Below are 18,892 nucleotides of genomic sequence, written 5' to 3'. Positions count from 1 at the left end.
GCAGCTATTTGAAGACTGAAAATCTTTTTTCACACTCTGCACTCCACACAGGTTTAGTGATGTTTCAATCTGGCAGGCTCAGAGGTCATAGGAGGCACTTGACTTGTTTTGGCTGTTTATGAAAACACTGTTGAAGCCTATTTGGCCTTTGGAAGAGTGTTGAAGAGCTCTTTTAAACCTTATGTAATGGCACATGGCATTCAGCCTAATATCTTCAATTTAGTTACTTCAGAGTAAAAGCCTTTTTTTATCTGATGTTTCCATTAGTTTAGTCCTCCTTCTAGAGCTGCTATATAAAAATGGGTTTATAGAGAAATAAATCAGTTTGTGTTTTTACTAGTAAAACATGATTTACTGTAGCTATATTCTCCTTGTCACCTTACTTCACTGGGTTGTTGCAGACAATTTTTGCCTGTCACTGGCAATAAAAGACTTCGTAGTTCATCTTGAGCTAACAGTGGGACATTTTGACCACCTTCTCTTTTCAGAAATACTTAACATTCACCTTTTTAGTAAAAAGGTTTCCTTTAGAAAACTGCAGCCACAAATAATATGTTGCATGCAGATGAGATTGCCCTTCCTGCTTTTCCGAATGCAAATGCTAGTGGCTCTGTGAGCACTGAGCTAAATTCTAAAGTCAGCCTGCTCACAATGACAATTCAACATGCTAATGTTTAGCATTAGTTTACCATGTCCACTAGCCTAGTTTTGCTAATTAGCGCTAAAGGTTAGGGAATAACCAATGTTACCACAGTTTATCCTGTGGGGAACATGAATGTTTGAACCACTTTTTATGATAATCCAGTGCAATATTTGTTGAGACATTTCACTTAAAATCACACATCTCCTCAAACCCATGGTGGCACTAGAAGGAAGTCAAAGTCAGTGGGCAGTTCCTCCAGGAAGCTGGAATGTTGAAGGAATTCTGCACAATGTTCTGCAAATTTGACCAATCATTGTAGTTCATGCACAAAATGCTTAGCCACAGGTCACCAATCACTTCCTTGTTTTTAGTCATAAAGATGCAGACCATGCAGATGTGCAATGCGATGACTTCACATTTATCCTCCAAACAGCGTGATTTATTCTTAATGCAACAAGTTGCATTCAATTTTGAATGAATTATACAAAGTAATAATAATAAAATATTTTTGCAGTGTTCACTTCAAGATTCAATACTTTATTGCCATACAACTCGGTGCAAGTTGCTAGGGATTTGCTTCAGTGTGCTCAGGACATCAACAAAGACACAAAAGACACAGAACATATAGATACATACACGGTATCCCACACAGGATCACACTTGATGCAGGCAGATAAAAAAAGCATACTGTTCACAACATACCTGGATGACAGTCCAAGAGGCTAGAGTGACAGATGTCAAGTTAAAGTGACATGGTGCATAGGGATGCAGAGCGCAACCACAAACTTTACAATAAATAGATCAATAAAACTAGTATGGGTAGCATAAACCTATATAGAAAAGTATTATAAAAACAATGTAAAAGATATACAATTTATACATGCTCGTTAGGAGAACCTTTTTTCCTGAGGTACTGATTCAGTGATGGAGAGCTGTTTAGATATTTAATGGCTCTGCAGTATGTGCTGTTGAGAAAGCGGGAGATTTTTGTCTTAATAGCCGTCAGCCTTCTCCCTGATGGGAGGATGGTGAAGAGGGGGTTTGAAGGGTGAGTCTCATCTGTAAGGATCTTTAAGCAACAATCGCACAACGTCATTTTAAAAAATGTCTAAAAACATTGCAACATCCCTCACAATTGTTTAAAAAAAGCTGTTGTGAAATCAGGCATTTTAGGCTGCAACAACCCCCAAAAAAACGCCTTGAGGGGCTGATTATAACTCATCCTCTGGGAAACATGAACATCTGTACATTTCAAACTGAAAGTTTTTAAGTAAACTAAAAAACCAGGAAAAACAATGCACAGAAGAACATCCTCTGCTGTTACTATCTGTACTTTTGAGGAAAATGAGAATACGCCTTTCCCCATTGTCTGCCTGTGCAACAGAGAGCAGCTGTGTCTCACCACTTCTTTGGATCAGGAAGTCATAATTCAGCCTTTGGGGTATGTAACTGTGTCACAAGTAGTATTTCCAGTAAATGAACTCAGCCTTTGCTGTCAACACTAACTGGTGGTCCTGCTAAGAAAGGCTTTGTGACTTTGTCCCAGAGAGTTGGGCTCATGCTGTATTCTACTGTCAGAAGCCGTTCTTTCTCATTCGCTCTCTGTCCCCATCTCTTACACTGAGTACATATGCAAAGAGGAAGTGTATCACAAATGCATGCAGACAAGCTTGCCCATGAATCAGAGAGGATTAGATTTGTTCAGTGCGCACACACGCTCTCGACTTCACCCTGTGTAAACTTTCCACTGCTACACTCTGTGTCATTCCTGTTGTCATTCTAATTTCATCTGAGGAACCCTGCCAAGGCAATAATGAACTCAAGTCATGAGGCAGGGGCCATGCTGAGTGGTTGTGAGTCGTTTTGTCTGTGTGTGCATGTGCGTGTGTGTTTGCGTGCAGCAGAGAAAATGAGAGGGAAGGTAAATGGTGGAAAAGATGGCGTTAAAGAGAGGGGCTGGCCAGGTTTACGCATGTTGTTTTGTGTGCCGTGCGTGTTTGTGTGCACCGTGTGTAACGTTGTGCTGGTTTTAAATTAACCAGTGCAGTGGGGTGTATCATCTAAGCCGCTGTAATGTGTCGACTCCTTTATTCAATTTGAGCAGTAATCTTAGAGCTCCCCACTGGCCTGCCTTCATCAGCCCCCTGCTACAAAGCTAGCTTAACATAACCAGAGACGCACCGAGGCAGAGAAATGCTAAAGAGATGAGCCACTTTTCAGGATCAAGATTATACTTAAACAAATGTAGCCAGGCTAAAGCTCCTCATTATGTAGGTATTATGGTCAAGATGGATCCTGTTTGCAGAAGTGGTTTGAGATGGTTGACTCCAGCTGCTCCGGGGAATTAGAAAGATGAAGATAGTGTAACAGATTCATGAAATAATCCTTCAGTTACATGATTCTGAGGTAAAGAGATGGGTGCCCTTATGTTTGCCCTTTTCTCATTGTGAACTTCAGCACCATGGACAGCAGCGTGCACTCATCCAAACTGTTTTCCTTTAAAGACTTTACCGTCTAGACCTTTTTTCTTGAAGTCAGTGACCCATAATGTTTGAGAGACACAAACAGGTATGTGGTAACTCTCACCTGAGATTTCAGTTTCCTGTCTTAACAGCAGGAAAGAAGCCTGAAACAGCTTTTCAGTGTTGTGCTCATTCTAACATTGTTTATTCTCCCATTTATAGCAAAATCATGCATAATATAGCTTTATGAATGGATAATAAATCATTTGTTGAATGTAGTTAAGTTAACCAGTTTTCAGTTTAACCATTAAAAAGACCAGATTTTTGGTTTCCAGGTGGTCATAAATCAGCGTGAATAAATCATTAATAAATGCGCATGAGTTTCTCAAGTTGTGCAGGTATACGTCTTAATGAACTGTATATGTAAATAAAGTCATTATTAACAGGTCACAACTTTTCAGAAAAGTTAGTAAGTCATCTACAATTTTGAAGTGACTAATTGATGAATGGCTTTTACAGTAAGTAGTTATCAAATCTTCAGGTGTCAATGGTAATGTAAATGTCCTGCAGTTCTTTTCCAGAAGGTCAAAGGTCCACAGTCTTACTGATTAACTTAAGACCCTCAGTAAAAAGACAAAGTGTCCTGCTGCGGGGGGATAAACATCAGTGATGGAGAACCTGGCAACCCAAAAGTTTCTTTTAAACATGGTTGAAAACAGACCTATAAAGCACCAGTAAACAGCTATTTTTTTTTACCAACTCTTGGCTAAAGAGTATTTCATATCATTGGTTGTACTTCGGTACATGATGCTGCTGCTGTTTTGTGAAGCCTGTGTATACTTGGTTTTAATGTATGCTCAGCAAATTGGAGGAAAAGCAAGAGAACAGCCCTCTGTCATTACCCTTACTGATGCTGCTGTTTGTTGTACTGGGCAGCTTCAGGTGTGAATCTGTAGATGTGAGAATCTAGTTCTCAGTAAAAACTTCCCTGAATACAACATTTAAAAATATATACTGGCTCTCACTTTGCTTGTGCACTTTGCTTTGGGTTTTTCTATTTCTAGGCACTTTACCATCTCTATTTCCCAGCTACTACTTTCACTTGAGTGTTGTTTTTACCTTCACCAAGGAGGTTTTCTGTCAAGATATCTCAGAAATGCGTGATTTAGCCTTGTGCTTTCAAAAAAGGGTTATTAGAGCTCTTATGAAACTTGGTGGCTCATTGCAAGTTGCAAGGTGAGGAAAAAAAAATCTTTTTACTTTTACAGAGACATCAAGGCTCTAGATTCCTTCAGAATATCCAGCATGAATCTCAACCACTGTGTGTATTATTCCAACAGTTTTACGCTTTCATGTCCGGATGGTGACGACCCCCTTATCCACTAACACCACCAACTACCACCCCTTCCCATCCTCCAGGTAAAGTGATATCACACGGTTTACAGCTGACACTGTCGCACCTCTCCTTCCTCCTTCCTCCTCCTCCTCCCCCCCTCTGTTGCTCTACCCACCCCGCCCCACCGGGACCGGCGGGCAGCGGGTGCCAAACCGCCCCCCGGGAGTCGCCGCGCTGAGGACGCGGCCATGCCGAGCGATGACACTCAGCAGCCGGACTACCGCCTCGTCTCCAGCGCTTCGCACATGACGGGGAGGATGCCATGAGATTTCCCACAGGCCCTCGCTTGCACCTGGCTGTGAGTGAACCGGGGGGAAAGAGGGGATAACCGACGGCGGATAATGACGTGATGGTTCCGGTTGTAGAGAGAGCGCAGGGGGGCTCCGGGCGTCTTTAATGACCGGCGCTGGAGAAGGAAATCACTGGACTTTATTGTGTGTGGAGCCGCGATCGAGACTGGACCGCAGTTCTACACAGAAAAAGAAAAAGAAACAGTCTCTCAAACAGGTTGCTGAGATCTCATCCGATCTGAAAGGTAAGGCGTGTTGGCTATACAATCATCCGTGCGCCACTTAACGGCTCCGCGTATCAATTTATCCGCTTAATTGAGTAAAAATTAGGCTCATCAGTGATGTAATCAGTGACCTCCAGCTACTACATCAGTTCAAACATTAGCTATGTGCATATCAAGAAAAGTATGAATTAATGTTTTATCCTGCTTAAGGGGTCGTACATACTCTAGTTTGACATTACTTGCATTGATGTAGCCCACATCCTGAATCTGGACAGTAGATGAGTAAATCGATTTAAGATGGGTTTATTTTCCGTCTTATTCCTGCTTATAGGAATTCAGTATACCTATAAAGGCTGTGTGCATTGTACTGAAAGAGAGTTTGTGGACATTAATGAACCATAAAATCTGTACTTTATCATATACTACTACTACTATCATGCATTATAATGGCCACATGTATATAGATTTAAATTTTGTGTTTTGTGGAATTAATTTAATTCAGGCTACAAAACACATACTGCACTAAAACCATAATTAACCTATGAGCACTGACTGAAACTGAATGTGAGAGTGAGGCGGTGGATAAATGATGTGATGAATGATTGAATTTGTGATGTGAATGAAGACAAATCCGTCCGACGAACAGGCACATTTACTGTAGCTGCAGTGCTGACCACATCACTGCTGGGGCCCGAGGCGTCTCTTTTGCATCACGGTTACAACTGATGTCATGTCTTTTCTTTTTCTTTTTTGTTTTTGCTTTCCCAGGGGGCTTTGCAGCACAGTCGAAGATGCTATCCCCCAGATGGTGACTTCTGCAGGTAAGGTGTGTGTTTGAGCATGCTTATTCGCATTATCTCTCTCTACACACCCACAGCCAGACTCGTGCAGGTCAAAAAGGGAAGGGGTGTTTCGTGTGGTGTCTCTGATCTTGGCTCTGCACCTCAGGGATTTTGCTCTGGGCGAACTGAAAGTGTTCACATGTGTTTCAGCTCTGATATCTTCAACTGGGATCTCTCTACAGCTCATTTGGCTCTCAGTGGTTTCCCTTTTTTTATATATCTGCACAGAATTTAACCCTGTTCAGTCCACACAACCAGTTTCTTACATATCCGAGCATAAATGATCCAAAATAAATAACACCGAGGTGATTATGACACTCTGTAACCCCTCCAAACACAAAAGGAGACCAGAAAAGAGTGTACGCGTTGTCAGTCATATGGAAAAAACGGATGACTGAGTTCCGTTTAGACTATTTGAAAATGAAATCATGCACTTTTTCCTCTGCCTCTTTTCCACCACTCTCTGCTGTCTTTGTTCCCTCCTGCTCCAGCAGTGGGTGTCTCTGTCCTAGATGTGGATGTGTTTCCTCTCCTCACACGCTGAGATGAGTGCTTTCAGAGGCGGACGAGGCAGAAAAGTCCCGATTTTACTACCTGGCCAAATTGCCCTGTGATGGAAAAATATTGTTAAAGGAACGATACTTGAATAATTAAAGCCCCAGGGCTTTAAAATTGCAGGGACTCGCTGTGATTTTTCCAGCGCAAAGTTAGGGGCCACTGCAACGAAATATTCATATCATTATTTAAGAATGGATATATCAAGGAGCCACTCAGGTGCTGCCACCCTCTCACTCCATCTCTCTCTCCCTCACTCTCTGTGTAAAGTCTCCGTTTCCCATCTGTCTCCTGCTGTAAAATCCTCCCTCAGCTTCTCTGTGTCCTCCCTTTGAAATGAATTCAAACTCATTCACTCTCTCTCTATCTAATATCTTCTTAAATGAAAGCTTAAAATGAAACCTGGATGACTTTCAGCTGTTGAAGATTTGTTTAAATTCATGTAACATTATACTAACTTGTCTATTTCTAAAGAATATATAGAATAAAATAGAATATAGTTGGAGTACAAACAGGCTGCAATGAATAGTCTATTTTCCGATTTTTTGGTATAATTGATAATGGGTTTTAAACTGTTGGTCATACAAAACAAAGGATTGTAACACATCACTTTCTCATGAGTATTTTTCCACTATTTTTGGACCTTTTTTAGCTGATGTGAGGAGAGTGAGCTTAGCATAAAGACTAGATACAGCTAGTTGCCTCTGTCCAAAGAAAATCTGGGGTTTATGTGTCAGACTATTTCTTGGCTGTGCTCGGTGATCCATCTTCCTGCAGTCTCAGCTGACTGCAAGAGTCCAGGAGGTCACTGCTCCCGGACAGGAAATACTCAAGCATCTAACCCAACATGAAACCACAGTGTTGTTTTTACACTTCACTTATTGTACGGACCAAAAGAACGAGGTATAACGTGTTGAATGGTGAGCTTTAGTGGTGGTAGGAGGCAGATTTTGTTACCTTTTGGACAGAGCACGGCTATCTCTTTCCCCTTGTTTCCAGTCTTTATGCTAAGCTAAGCTAACCGACTGCTGGCACCAGCTTCATCTTCCCATCTAACTCAAATAAGCAAATAAGCATACTTCTGAAAGTGTTAAACTATTCCTTAATCTTAAAGTTTGGTTTGTTACTTAGATTTTCCTTTCAAAGCTTCTCTAAGTTTCGTGGTTTGCTCAGGCCTCACACGGGAGAGAAAGCTCTTAATTTAAAACCACAAATCATCACCACATCATCCCACATGAAACTTCTGATAGAAGCAGCGTTTTTACCTCTCGAACTTTCGATTAGGGATATGTTTGGGGGTGGTTGTGTAAGTGTGTGTGTGTGTGTGTGTGTGTGTGTGTGTGTGTGTGTGTGTGTGTGTGTGTGTGTGTGTGTGTGTGTGTGTGTGTGTGTGTGTGTGTGTGTGAGAATGTGTGAGTGAGTGAGAGAGATGAACGTGTGTTTGCACTTGTGTGATTCCGCGCGTTGGCATTTAGCTGACGGCATGGATCGTTTCATTTCCCACAGAGAAAACGAATTAAAATATGACACCTCTCTCAGCTGCCTCTCATCTCCTGCTTTTCACTGTGTCAAGAGATGACAAAACTGCTAAATATAGTTCTGTGAGTGGAGGGTGAAACCTCTCCACCTCTCTCAACATTTCTAACGCTATGAAGGTTGATAATAGATGATGTTGTGGTAGCTTAAGCAGAGGTATAATCATCTCACCAATCAACTGTTTTTGAGTGTGAAAGGGGACAAGAAAAAGACCCTATTTCTTAGCCTGTATCCTGTGTTTAAGTGATATGGTTAGAATCAACATCATCATCATTATACTAGATATTACAAAACTGTATCACGTGAAACAAAAACTTAAGTGTTAAATGAGTTGCGATGACTCTATTTGTTCAAATATGTCCTAGATGTTCCTCAGTATAGAAACACAGGTGTCACCCTGATAATGCCGTGGGTGTATGAGTTTCATTTATTTGTTTCCAGTTTGGCGTGGCGAATATCTCTAAATACTATGATAAATGGCTGCAACTCATTATTGATCTGTTGCTCTCGATTAAGAGCCCATGCTTGTTTTATCTAACAGTACAAAACTTAAATGTATCCAATTTGCTATCGTATATGATGAAGAAAAGCATCAAATTTATCGGCTAAACATTTCAGCTCCACTATAATACCCATTCGTGCTTCAACAAGCATGGCTATGGAGAAAGAAGCTGGTCAGATAAGGGATTCAGAGCTGTTGTTGGATGCATCCAAACCTAACACAGATTTGATTTGGGGGGGCATTTCTTGCTCTTTTCACATTTTCCAGGTTTCCTGCCAAATGTAGCGCAAATTTGAACAGAATTTACTGACAGTTGGCAGAAGAAAATGCTATTCTACATTTCCATCCACTACCGCTGTGTGAATATTACAAGTTAAGCACAAAACCTAAAAAATGTGATGGAAATATGGCATTTATGTTTGTTCTACGTATTAACCTGAGGAATATAATAGTCTCCTCATCGCTCCACACAAATCTGATGTTTCCATGGCACTTGGTAACATTTGCCTTTATTGATACACCAACGTTTTCATTTGGGAAGCCAATTGAAAATGTGCATTAAAACAGGTGAATGGAAACCCATTTGTCCATCAGAAAAATGTTTTTTTTTTACCTCTGGAACATTGAACACCAGCTAACTCCTCTCACTGAGCCTCTCTTTCACTCGCTCTCTTGCAAATACACACACACACACACACAATAACAACCCACTGCAAAGCAATGCTTTTGTGCCTCAGTTAAAATCCCAACAAATCTCAGGGATAAGCATTTCTTCTTGTACAGTAAAGAACTGGATCTTCTACTTACTGCCACTGAAGCTCATTTGACAGACACAGACCATCTAACCGGAGTGTACTGGTCACCTGGGAGTGGTACACTTAATTTCTTAAAGGAGGTTTTGTGGTTGTGGACATCAGATGCCTGTTGCCTCTTCTGAGACTGTTTCATCCCGCCTCATCCCTGTAACTTGTCCAAGTCAGCAACTGACAGGATTTCTAACAGATCCTCTAACTCCTTTCAGGGCACAGGGTTGTTTTGTGATCCACGGTTTGTGTGTTTGCTTGGATTTGTGTTTTGCGTGTGTATCTCAGTTGAATCAGACAGCTCTGAACCCAGTGAGAGTCATATATGAACTGCATTGGTTAAGATACTCTGACAGCATTAGAGTTGAGTCTCCCAACCTCTGTCACTTGGCGTCTTTGTCTCTCCAGTCTGTTGGAAAATCTCCAGTCTGAGGCTTTACCTCAATGCTCCCTTTCTAGCATAATTTGGTTTCATGTTAGTCAAAATCACTTATTTTTGGTTCCTGAAAGAGTCCATTGCTTTGTCTGTGTTGATATGCATCAGAGAAGGCCATAATTTCTGCATTAATGTGCTATAGTAGCGTCATCAGTGTAGCACGAGTCTTGTCATGCCATGAAAGCCAGGGGAATTTAAACAATAGAGCAGAGGAGGGGGATGCTGTGGCTAAAATAGTGAATGAGAGGCAAAAGGAGGACTGAAAAGACATAAGATAGTGAGCTGGAGGAGATGGAGAAACAGGGAGCAAGAGAGACTTCACATCGCTTTTAACGACATTATCGTGGCCCGTGGTGTATATAATTTAGTACGATGACGCAATGGAAGATACTGCACCGAGCGAGCTGTCTGGGAGGGAGGCTCACATGCTCATTTCCACACACACGCACACGCACACACACACACACACACACACACACATAAATTTCTCTCTGTGATTGTGTCTGAAATTCATGTGCATTCAGCGTTAAATTTTAAGGTTGATGATCCCGTCTTATTACAATTTTCTTGCATTATTGTTTCCATTCTGAGAGTTAAAAAGCAAACAAGACACACAGGAAAGAAAACCTCTGTCTGGATTTGACTCTAGGCAAGAAGGGGTAACATGTGTCTCCACGACAGGCAGCAGACCAAACCACCCAACCCTGAACTAACTTTGTTTTTTTAACCCTCTGGCTCACATTTGACAGTCATGACAATACTACAAGTGCCAGAATGTTTAAACCATTTCATTAGGCAATAAGACTAAAATTCCCTGCAAATTACAGCCTTGGGAGTCTCATAGCTTTTAGAAAATTATATTAATACACCAGTAATGAGAAATAAGCTTGACATTTTTTCATCAATTTAATTGGGATAATTAAATGTTGTTCTTCCACTGAGAAATGCCTGGATGTTTTAGTTAATCAACTTGAACAGTAGATAAACAAAGTCGCCTGGTGGTTGTAATTACTATAATGGCAGTGTTTAAAATTAAAACTCAACCATATAAATTAGTCTAAATTAATGTCAAAATCCTGCATTTTATGCACTGATATAAAAGGTCATTCCCTCTTGGTGCATTAATATTTGGATTGTGTGTTTGGTATTTTAATGTGACTGCCAGTAGAAAGAAATCAAGGCATCCGCACACATATTCTGTTTCTCTTGCACACAGTAAATTTATTGCTTTTTGTCAGGTAGATGTGTTTATACGGTCTATTTGAGGCCAGGCGGTACATTTGCTGTGTGCAGTGGAGATAATTATGTGTGCAGACTCTTGATTTCTTTTCATTTACACCCTTTTTGCTCTTGTGTGTGTCCAATCAGAGCTATTTAAGATTTATTTACCTGCAATGCAGATCGAACGCTGGAGGAATGTAGAACACTTGACTGTAATTTGGCAGTGAGTGTTTATGCATGTATCTATATATTATCTTGACCTTACCCTGTCTGTCAGTTATCTGTGTGTCTTAAATGTTGTCACCAGTTCTCATCAAGGCACTAAGTGTGTTTTTGAATGGTGTAGTAAATACATCTTTACTGTTTCATAGCAGTATCCAGGAGATCACATGATGATAATTATCCATGCAGCTCTGTGAGGTGCTGTTGAATCAGTCACAGTGACAAGGAGATGCACGTATGAATGAGACTTAGTATGCTGAAACTGTACTGCACGTATGCATACAACATACCGGCCATATGGCAAGTGCACACAGTAGGTGTAGCTGCATTCAGCATGCTAATCCATCTACATCCCGAGTGTCTGTTTTCCCATCCAAAGTGGTCCTGTTGGAATTCACTCACATTTTGCAATGGTGGTTTTTTTAACATCCCTGCTGTGAGTCTAATTATGTACAATTTATGCCTCTATTTGTGGATCTTATTGTTAGACCAGATTCCATATGACACAGTGGGTGTGATTTATGCTCTAGTGCTGAAACAACTAGTTGATTAATCTGAGTTTTGATAATTAGTTTATTGTCGAAGGTGATTTATTGTGGGAAAATCCCATTGCACAAGCCCATTCCAACATCTCACATGTGAGGATTTGTTGCTTTTCTTTGTCTTGTATCATTGTAAATTCAATAGTTATGGGTTTTTGGCATGCTGATCAAATTAATTTAGCTGTTATTAAGTTTGTAATCACTTAAGTCTCTGTTAACTTGTAACATATGCCAGTCATTATTTTCAACATTTTATAGGCTAAACTATTACTTGATTAATCAAAAAAAAACTAATTAATCCATAATGAAATAATAATTAGCTGCAGCCATATATTTCTGTTGAAGCTCTTTGTTTTCCTGCAGGGGTTTCAGTGAGAGGAGGCTTTGAGAGTAACACTCCACAGGCCTGTCATGGTTTGCTACCTTCTCACACTCCTCCATCTCTGCATCTCCCGCTGTCTTCTAATGTAAGTGTCCATCTTCTCTATCAGAGCACAGTTATTTTTGTCAAGGGGTGAAATTGTTTTTCCCCTGGTAACACCTGAAAAAATTGTTAGGCACAGGAATATACAGGTGGGTGACAACAGGTCAATGTTTCGGGAAATAGGTTCATTGGTTGTCTTTCTGTGAGTTAGATGAGAAGACTGATGCCACTCTCATGTCTGCGTGTTTGGTACGGAGCTGGGTAGGGTTGGCAATTTAAAAAAAAAAAAAAATCAAGTTTGGACAAATTTATTTATTGCAATTCTTTTAAATTTATTGGGAAAAAATTATGTGTTAGCAAGTGAATTGGCGCATTTGTGGCTGTTAGGCAGCTGCTTTATATAAAGTCTACAGAAGCACACTCATCAGGACAGCTTTGCTCCATGGTTTGCTCGCTAATGTCTTCCATTTTTGTCGTAAACAACATAACATTTCTAGCTTAGTTTACTGGTAAGTCAATAGGGCATGCCATAGTTCAAGCTGATAGTGGAGCGCCCTCTGGTGGATCACAAGGGGAAAAAATTGGCACACTTAATAGCTGGGAGGTGATTAGCTTAACTTAGAATAAAGACTGGAAGCACAGGGACACAGCTAGCCTGGCTCTGCTCAAAAATACACATACCATCATCTCTAAAACTTGATAATTAACACAATATATCTCATTTAAACAAACCGAAAAGTAAAAAAAGAGAGTAACTGCTTCAATGAATGTCCCTGGTTGCTTGGCAACTGCTGTGCCTGACTGTTGTTCAGCAAGAAATGTCCGAAACAGCAACTCATTTGAACGTTTGTGATCGGGTTAAACAAGACAAGATGATTAGTGAGTTTTTGAGGCATAGTTTTGCACTAGGCTAGCCGTTTCCCCCTCCCTCCACTCTTTATGATAGTTGCCTCTTGGCTCAGGCTCCGTAATTAAGTATTTTCTGCGTTATTCCAGCATGGTTACCCTCACTGCTATCTTTGTAGTCACATGATCTAATGGCGTTAATTCCCTTTTTTTGTTGTGTTATGAACTTGTAATAATAAGTGTTATTACTGGGTTTAATTCATTTAAAGCAGCAACGAGGAGCTTTCATTTTTTTGTTGATTCTGGCGCCCCCTGACCCACCCGTTGGCAGGAATTAAGAATAACTAAATAGAAATAGCCAATGATCTCACTGAAGATCTTATGTGCTTATATAGGTCATATAGAGGTATCAGTATTAAATTGAGACGGTTACATAAACAGTTTAAAACTCCTTGTAGTAGGTTTAAGTCCCAGCTATGGATGATTTCCAGCCATTTGTCAGCAGTTTATTGATACTTATTTTTACCAAGTGGAAGTTATGATAGCTGTCAGAACTTCCTGATATCTCAGACTCAGAATTAAAACTCAGACGCTGATGTGGATGAGTTTTCTGACTCTTTTTCTCTGAAATAATGTCTCAACAATGAACGAAAGAGGGGTGTAAATCTCATCTCACTCTTAGAAAGAAAGTGCAAATGTGTTTAAATATGGGACATACAGGAGAGCTCAGAGGTTAGATGAGAATGAAAATAATATGAACACCTTTAGGACATTTTGGAACAATGTGTTAAAGAGCTCCCTCCTCCATTTCATCTGTGGTGATGTAATTTCAGATTTCAGGGATTTTATTATTTAGTTTTATGTTGTATGTCTTTTAATGTATTGGGACCATGTTGTAAATACGTTTTTTCACTTTGTCCCTTGGATTTCTTTTCTTGGAGGTAATCCGTAAATAAATCATCACCATCATCAAAACACCAAGTTATTGGTGAATGTCGTTCATCCCTCCTTTAGAGTTTGAATCTATGTAAATGAGCACTAAAACAGTTTCAGAGTTGTTGTTTTTTTAATCTGTGAGGCCTGAAACTACCCCAGCTGTCTGATAACAGCTGCATGATAAGTTACAACATATTTCATCAGTTGAGGTTACATCATGATGTTACATGAATATACTAATTCAGCCTACATTGGTTGTCTTTGCAGGCATTATAGAAACCTTTGTTGGACGTAAGTATGCTGAATATTTTGCACTAAATCTTTGTTTAATCTCTGGCACTACTGAAATCCAGATGCCTAATTCTCCTGTTTTCCTCCCTCCTCTTCTCTGTCATTAAACCGAAATCTCTCTCCCTTGCTTTTATCTCTGTCTGTCTCCCACTGAAGGGTTTGATGGAGAGCTGGTCGAATGTCAGCGGGAACTATTGTTATATCCGGAGGAATTCTCGCCGGAGTGATACTGCTGTGCATTGTAGCAGTGCTCTGTTACTGTAGACTCCAGGTACCACTGAGTGTGTATGATGATGTGTATGTGTTTCAGTCCTTAAAAAGAAAAAATCCTTAACTATTTCAATATAGAGCTTTATCTAAATGAGCTCAGTGATATGGGAATATCATGTTAAATGTGTTGTAGTTGAGAAGCTATATTATATATTGTATAATAGATTATATATAGCTGTATTTGTGTGCATCATATACACTATAAATACACTTTTGCTACCAGCTCGTTCCTTTTAAGCATTTATACATACAAAAAAGTACTACTAGAGCCAAGAGGTGATTAACTTAGCTGAATCTGAAGTCTGAATTTGTTTGTATGTGTTTTTTTAATCCGTCATCCGATTAATTTCTTTACTCACAATACGACACAGACTCATCGCGCAGTGAAGATGATTTTGTGGTCCTCTCACTTGAGAGTTGAAAAAGGAATTGGGTCCAAGTTGCGAAAGAACAAGGAACATTTCACTTGCTGATAAAGTAGCTACTGCTCACTGCTGTCAATCTGTCTCTCTCTCTCATTTCCTCCCTTGCTCCTCGAAACTGGAGGTTCCTCTGCAGGCTGTCGCCACTCTCTGCCCGCATCCTGCATTAAGCACTGTGACTACAAGATTCCAACATTTTGGACAAAAAATACGGACTTGTTGTGCAATGGCCTTAAGACTGGAAGCAGTGATTAAAACATCTGCCTACTAGCTCCTCTATATAAAAATGTTTTATCTTGTTTGTTTAAATGTTACACAAACAGAAATGTAAAAATGACCATTAATGGTTTTAGATGGAGTTTGGCTGTGTAACTATCTCTTGAAGAACAGCTGGTTACAGCAAATAACATATTAATGTTTTATACATTACTGTTTGTGTATGAATTAATAAAAACTAAATAAAAATGTTAATTAGTGAGCTTTGGAGCTGTTTTTAGGTATTTTTTTTAAACTTTGGAACGAGCCAGGCTAGCAGTTTGCCCCTGCTTCCAGTCTGTATGCTAAGCTATGCTAATTACCTGCTCACTCTAGCTCTGTTTTTAGCACACAGACAAGAGAGCGGTATTAATCCTCTCAAATAATTCTTGGCAAGAAAGCAATTAAATTCATTCCCACAGTATCAAAATATTCCCTTAATAGCCTTGATGTTCACAATATAATATGTTTTATAGTACAGTAAGTACTAAACCCTGAACACCCCTCTCTCAATCTCTCTCCCCCCTGGTGTCTTCCTACCCTCTGCAGTATTACTGCTGTAAGAAGAATGATTCTGAGGTGGATATGGGTTCCGTGGTGGGAGCGGACCCCCTCTCTCACTTTCCCTGCAATGCCTGCAACGCCCTCGCCATGGATGGCGCGGCTATCAGCCCAGTCTCTCTGGATCAACTGGACACGGGTTCTCACCACAACCACTGCCCCACCTGTTCCCCGTACTCCCTCCGTTCTGGACTCACAGACAACATGCGTAACGGAGGAGAGCGGCTGGGCTTCCACACCTACTACGAGAACCCATCTGTCTCTCTCCCGCTGTCCTCCAACCCGCAGGGCTCCTCCCCTCTGAGTTACTACGGTCCCTCGGACATGTTTCCTCCCCCACCACGCCCCTACAGCACCCAGGTCTGACCCACACTCACACATACAGAAAACTATTCTGACATACTTGCACACACCTGACATTTACACGTCTAGCACATGCCCTTTTATTGGGGACTAAATTCAGGTGATGGATTACGATACAGCACAGTTACACACACACACACACACACACACACACACACACACACACACACACACACACACACACACACAGACACCCACACATTACTGCACACGCTCACTTCTTCCACAGGCTCATTCATCCATTGGAGTGACCCATAAACTGAGCCCACTGACAGAGCTTCTCTGTGGGCAACAAATCCTTGGACCAAGCCCAATGGGAGCTGCAGATAGCAGCATTAAGCAGGGAAATGGTGCAGTCATTCAAGTCGCATTTGAAAGTGGTCAGGGACACGTGACCACGCATGTAGTGTGAACACAAACGGGTCCCAAGGCACGCTGAACGACAGCCAAGTCAATTTTCTTGTGTAGGTGCTAAGGATGCAAATTTTAAGCAATTCCCATAAGCCATGTTAATGATCAGTTACCAATTAATCATGAAAAGCTTATGAAATTAGAAAAACGCATATTTTTCCCCCATGAAACCTTATTTTAAACAATTGCTGTGTACAACCCAAATACATACAGATATTTAAATCATAAGAAAATAGTTTAAGTCATATATTAAATAAAACTAAATAACACAACATAAACCCAAATAGATATTTATTATTAATGTTTAATTATTAGTAATTTTATTATCCATATTCAGTATATTAAATTGTATGCTTGACTGTTGTCATTTTTTGCATGTTCAGCTAATATGCTAGCACTGACTCTCTAGGTTAAGCTAGCTATTAATTAATTAGAAGTGTAATTGAACACAGTCTCTATTATCCCTGTAATTAGCACCAAATTACATAGATATTTTAGAAAACTTAATAGGATAGCATTAGGAAATTATTTGTCAATTACAGATCCATAAAATAAACCAAATGTTCTGCTCCTGCTCCACCTGTTGTTATTCACAAATAACAAACTCAATTATAAAGTTACAGGACATCAGTTAAATTAGATTAAACAATGTACTTAAAAATGTATATAACCAGTAAAAAACAACAGGATTGGCTACCCTGATGTCCAAATTATTGATTAATTATTAGCAGTTTTGACAAACTTCCCAAACACTGGATTTATCTGAGGTGTTTTACAAAGTTAAATCACCTTATCCATCATACATGAGTTTGTTTGTTTTTAGCAACAATCATACATTTTTGCATAACAAAAAATAAGATGAGAGCTGGGAGGTGACATCCGGAGTATTATTGTGTGTTAGCTTTGTCTTTACAGTCTGAAGAATGAATCTGTTTACTTGATACAGAATCTGAGAACGACCGCCAGTTTCTGTTATTCTCTCCTGCATTGTTTCCCAGCTCTCTGCCTGTGCTGGTGTTAACTGAAAGTTTCACATGCTGAGAAAACCCCCCTCTTCCTTTCCCCTCCAGATTACTGTACATGAGGGCTAACAGTTTTTCTATTAAATTGTTTTGGTTCAGAGGAAAGATGTGAAGGAGAAATACAAGTTTTAAAGCTTTTTTTTTTTTTTGGGTGCGGCAATTATTTGAAAAAGTCCAGTTTTAGTCTGCTTAGTTTGCTTGTATTTTCACTTCTGGTTAATTGTAATGAGACTAGACTACTAAAAGGATGGTTGGTTCTGCAGTGTCTTCCATATAAGTTGATGTATTTAACTTTTTCATGTTTACAGATTGAGATGGGGGAAAATAAAAGAGGCATCTGCTGATTTTAGAGATGTTGTAGGCAGAAACGAGATACTTGGGATCATGTACCATACTTTGTTGATCTTGAAGCTTAAGTTTTGTATCTTATAAGCCATTATCTGCTATACAGTACAGTAACAAGATGCAGTGTATTCCACAGTATATGCCTGAATCTATATATTTTTAAGGAGTATTGTAGTTTTTGTGAGGGATGTCAGGGTTTAAGTGTGTTTTACTGAGTTTGTACCAAATGTGAGTTTTCCATACTCTTCGATTATTCTTCCATCCTGATATTTCTCTGTATTTCTGCCAGTTATAATACAACAGAGGAAAACAATGAGAAGAGAATGGAAATGTACATTTGAGAGCGGGAAATTAACTTTAAATTGTCCTTTAAAATTTAGCTAAAATATAAAAAATGTTAAAAAATAAAATAATATTTACTACAACAGATAAAAGATTATTAATTAAAAGACATATAAAAGATATTTATTCAGTATATTCTCACACCACATTGTTTCCACTGAGCTGTGAGCTTCATTATCACATTTCCTAACTTTCCGCACCTCACATTCCCTTGTTGTCAGAAGTGTGCTGAATTATATCTGTAAAATGACTTTTTTAAACAAATTTAGATGTCCACTCAGCATTGGTGTTCACTGCCACATAGCCAATATACTCACTCAAAAAATGTGGTCCCCATAGTTTGGTGAAAGGGGTTTAGTTTTTGTGTTCACCGGTTCTGTGATGACCACAAAGAGCACCACTGCCGTATGAGAACCAACCTGTTATTTTTAGGTTCCTTTTTCTTGTTCTGACTGTTGAAAATTGTATTTTTCAGATTTTTCTGTATGAAACTAGAGTGAGTTTTGGTATAACCTGATACAGTTACAAAAATCCACAGAGTTTCACAAAATGTTCCTTTTTTGAGGAGGAATAAATGTTTATATCTGCCTGGACTGGACTTTTTTTGGTCTGTCTTCACTTAAAATGACTCAGACAGTAGATGCACAGGGTGTTGAAATCCCAGTTTCTGGTAAAATAAAATTTGAAAAGAAGCACAGAAATACAGTATGTGTGAAAAAAAACCACAGAG

The 18,892-nt window shown here is 39.7% G+C and overlaps 1 protein-coding gene across 3 annotated transcripts; it reads left to right on the top strand.

Moving 5' to 3' along the window:
* The first annotated feature begins 4,264 nt into the window (after nucleotides 1-4,264).
* LOC127360057 (protein FAM163A-like) lies at nucleotides 4,265-18,755 on the top strand. 3 transcript variants are annotated; one of them, XM_051394313.1, is made up of 7 exons: nucleotides 4,265-4,341; nucleotides 4,446-5,036; nucleotides 5,784-5,836; nucleotides 12,038-12,141; nucleotides 14,148-14,171; nucleotides 14,328-14,442; nucleotides 15,668-18,755. In XM_051394313.1, the coding sequence occupies exons 6-7, from the start codon at nucleotides 14,350-14,352 to the stop codon at nucleotides 16,043-16,045; spliced, it is 471 nt and encodes a 156-aa protein (XP_051250273.1). In that variant the 5' UTR covers nucleotides 4,265-4,341; nucleotides 4,446-5,036; nucleotides 5,784-5,836; nucleotides 12,038-12,141; nucleotides 14,148-14,171; nucleotides 14,328-14,349; the 3' UTR covers nucleotides 16,046-18,755. The 3 variants fall into 3 exon arrangements, with proteins under 3 accessions (XP_051250273.1, XP_051250282.1, XP_051250289.1); XM_051394322.1 differs by having other exon boundaries at nucleotides 5,784-5,841; XM_051394329.1 differs by lacking the exon at nucleotides 4,265-4,341 and having other exon boundaries at nucleotides 4,418-5,036.
* The last annotated feature ends 137 nt before the right edge of the window (nucleotides 18,756-18,892 follow it).

Source organism: Dicentrarchus labrax, unplaced genomic scaffold (assembly GCF_905237075.1).
Source record: "Dicentrarchus labrax unplaced genomic scaffold, dlabrax2021, whole genome shotgun sequence".
In the NCBI taxonomy this organism is placed as follows: Eukaryota; Metazoa; Chordata; class Actinopteri; family Moronidae; genus Dicentrarchus; species Dicentrarchus labrax.
This window is presented reverse-complemented; position numbering and strand designations above follow the sequence as displayed.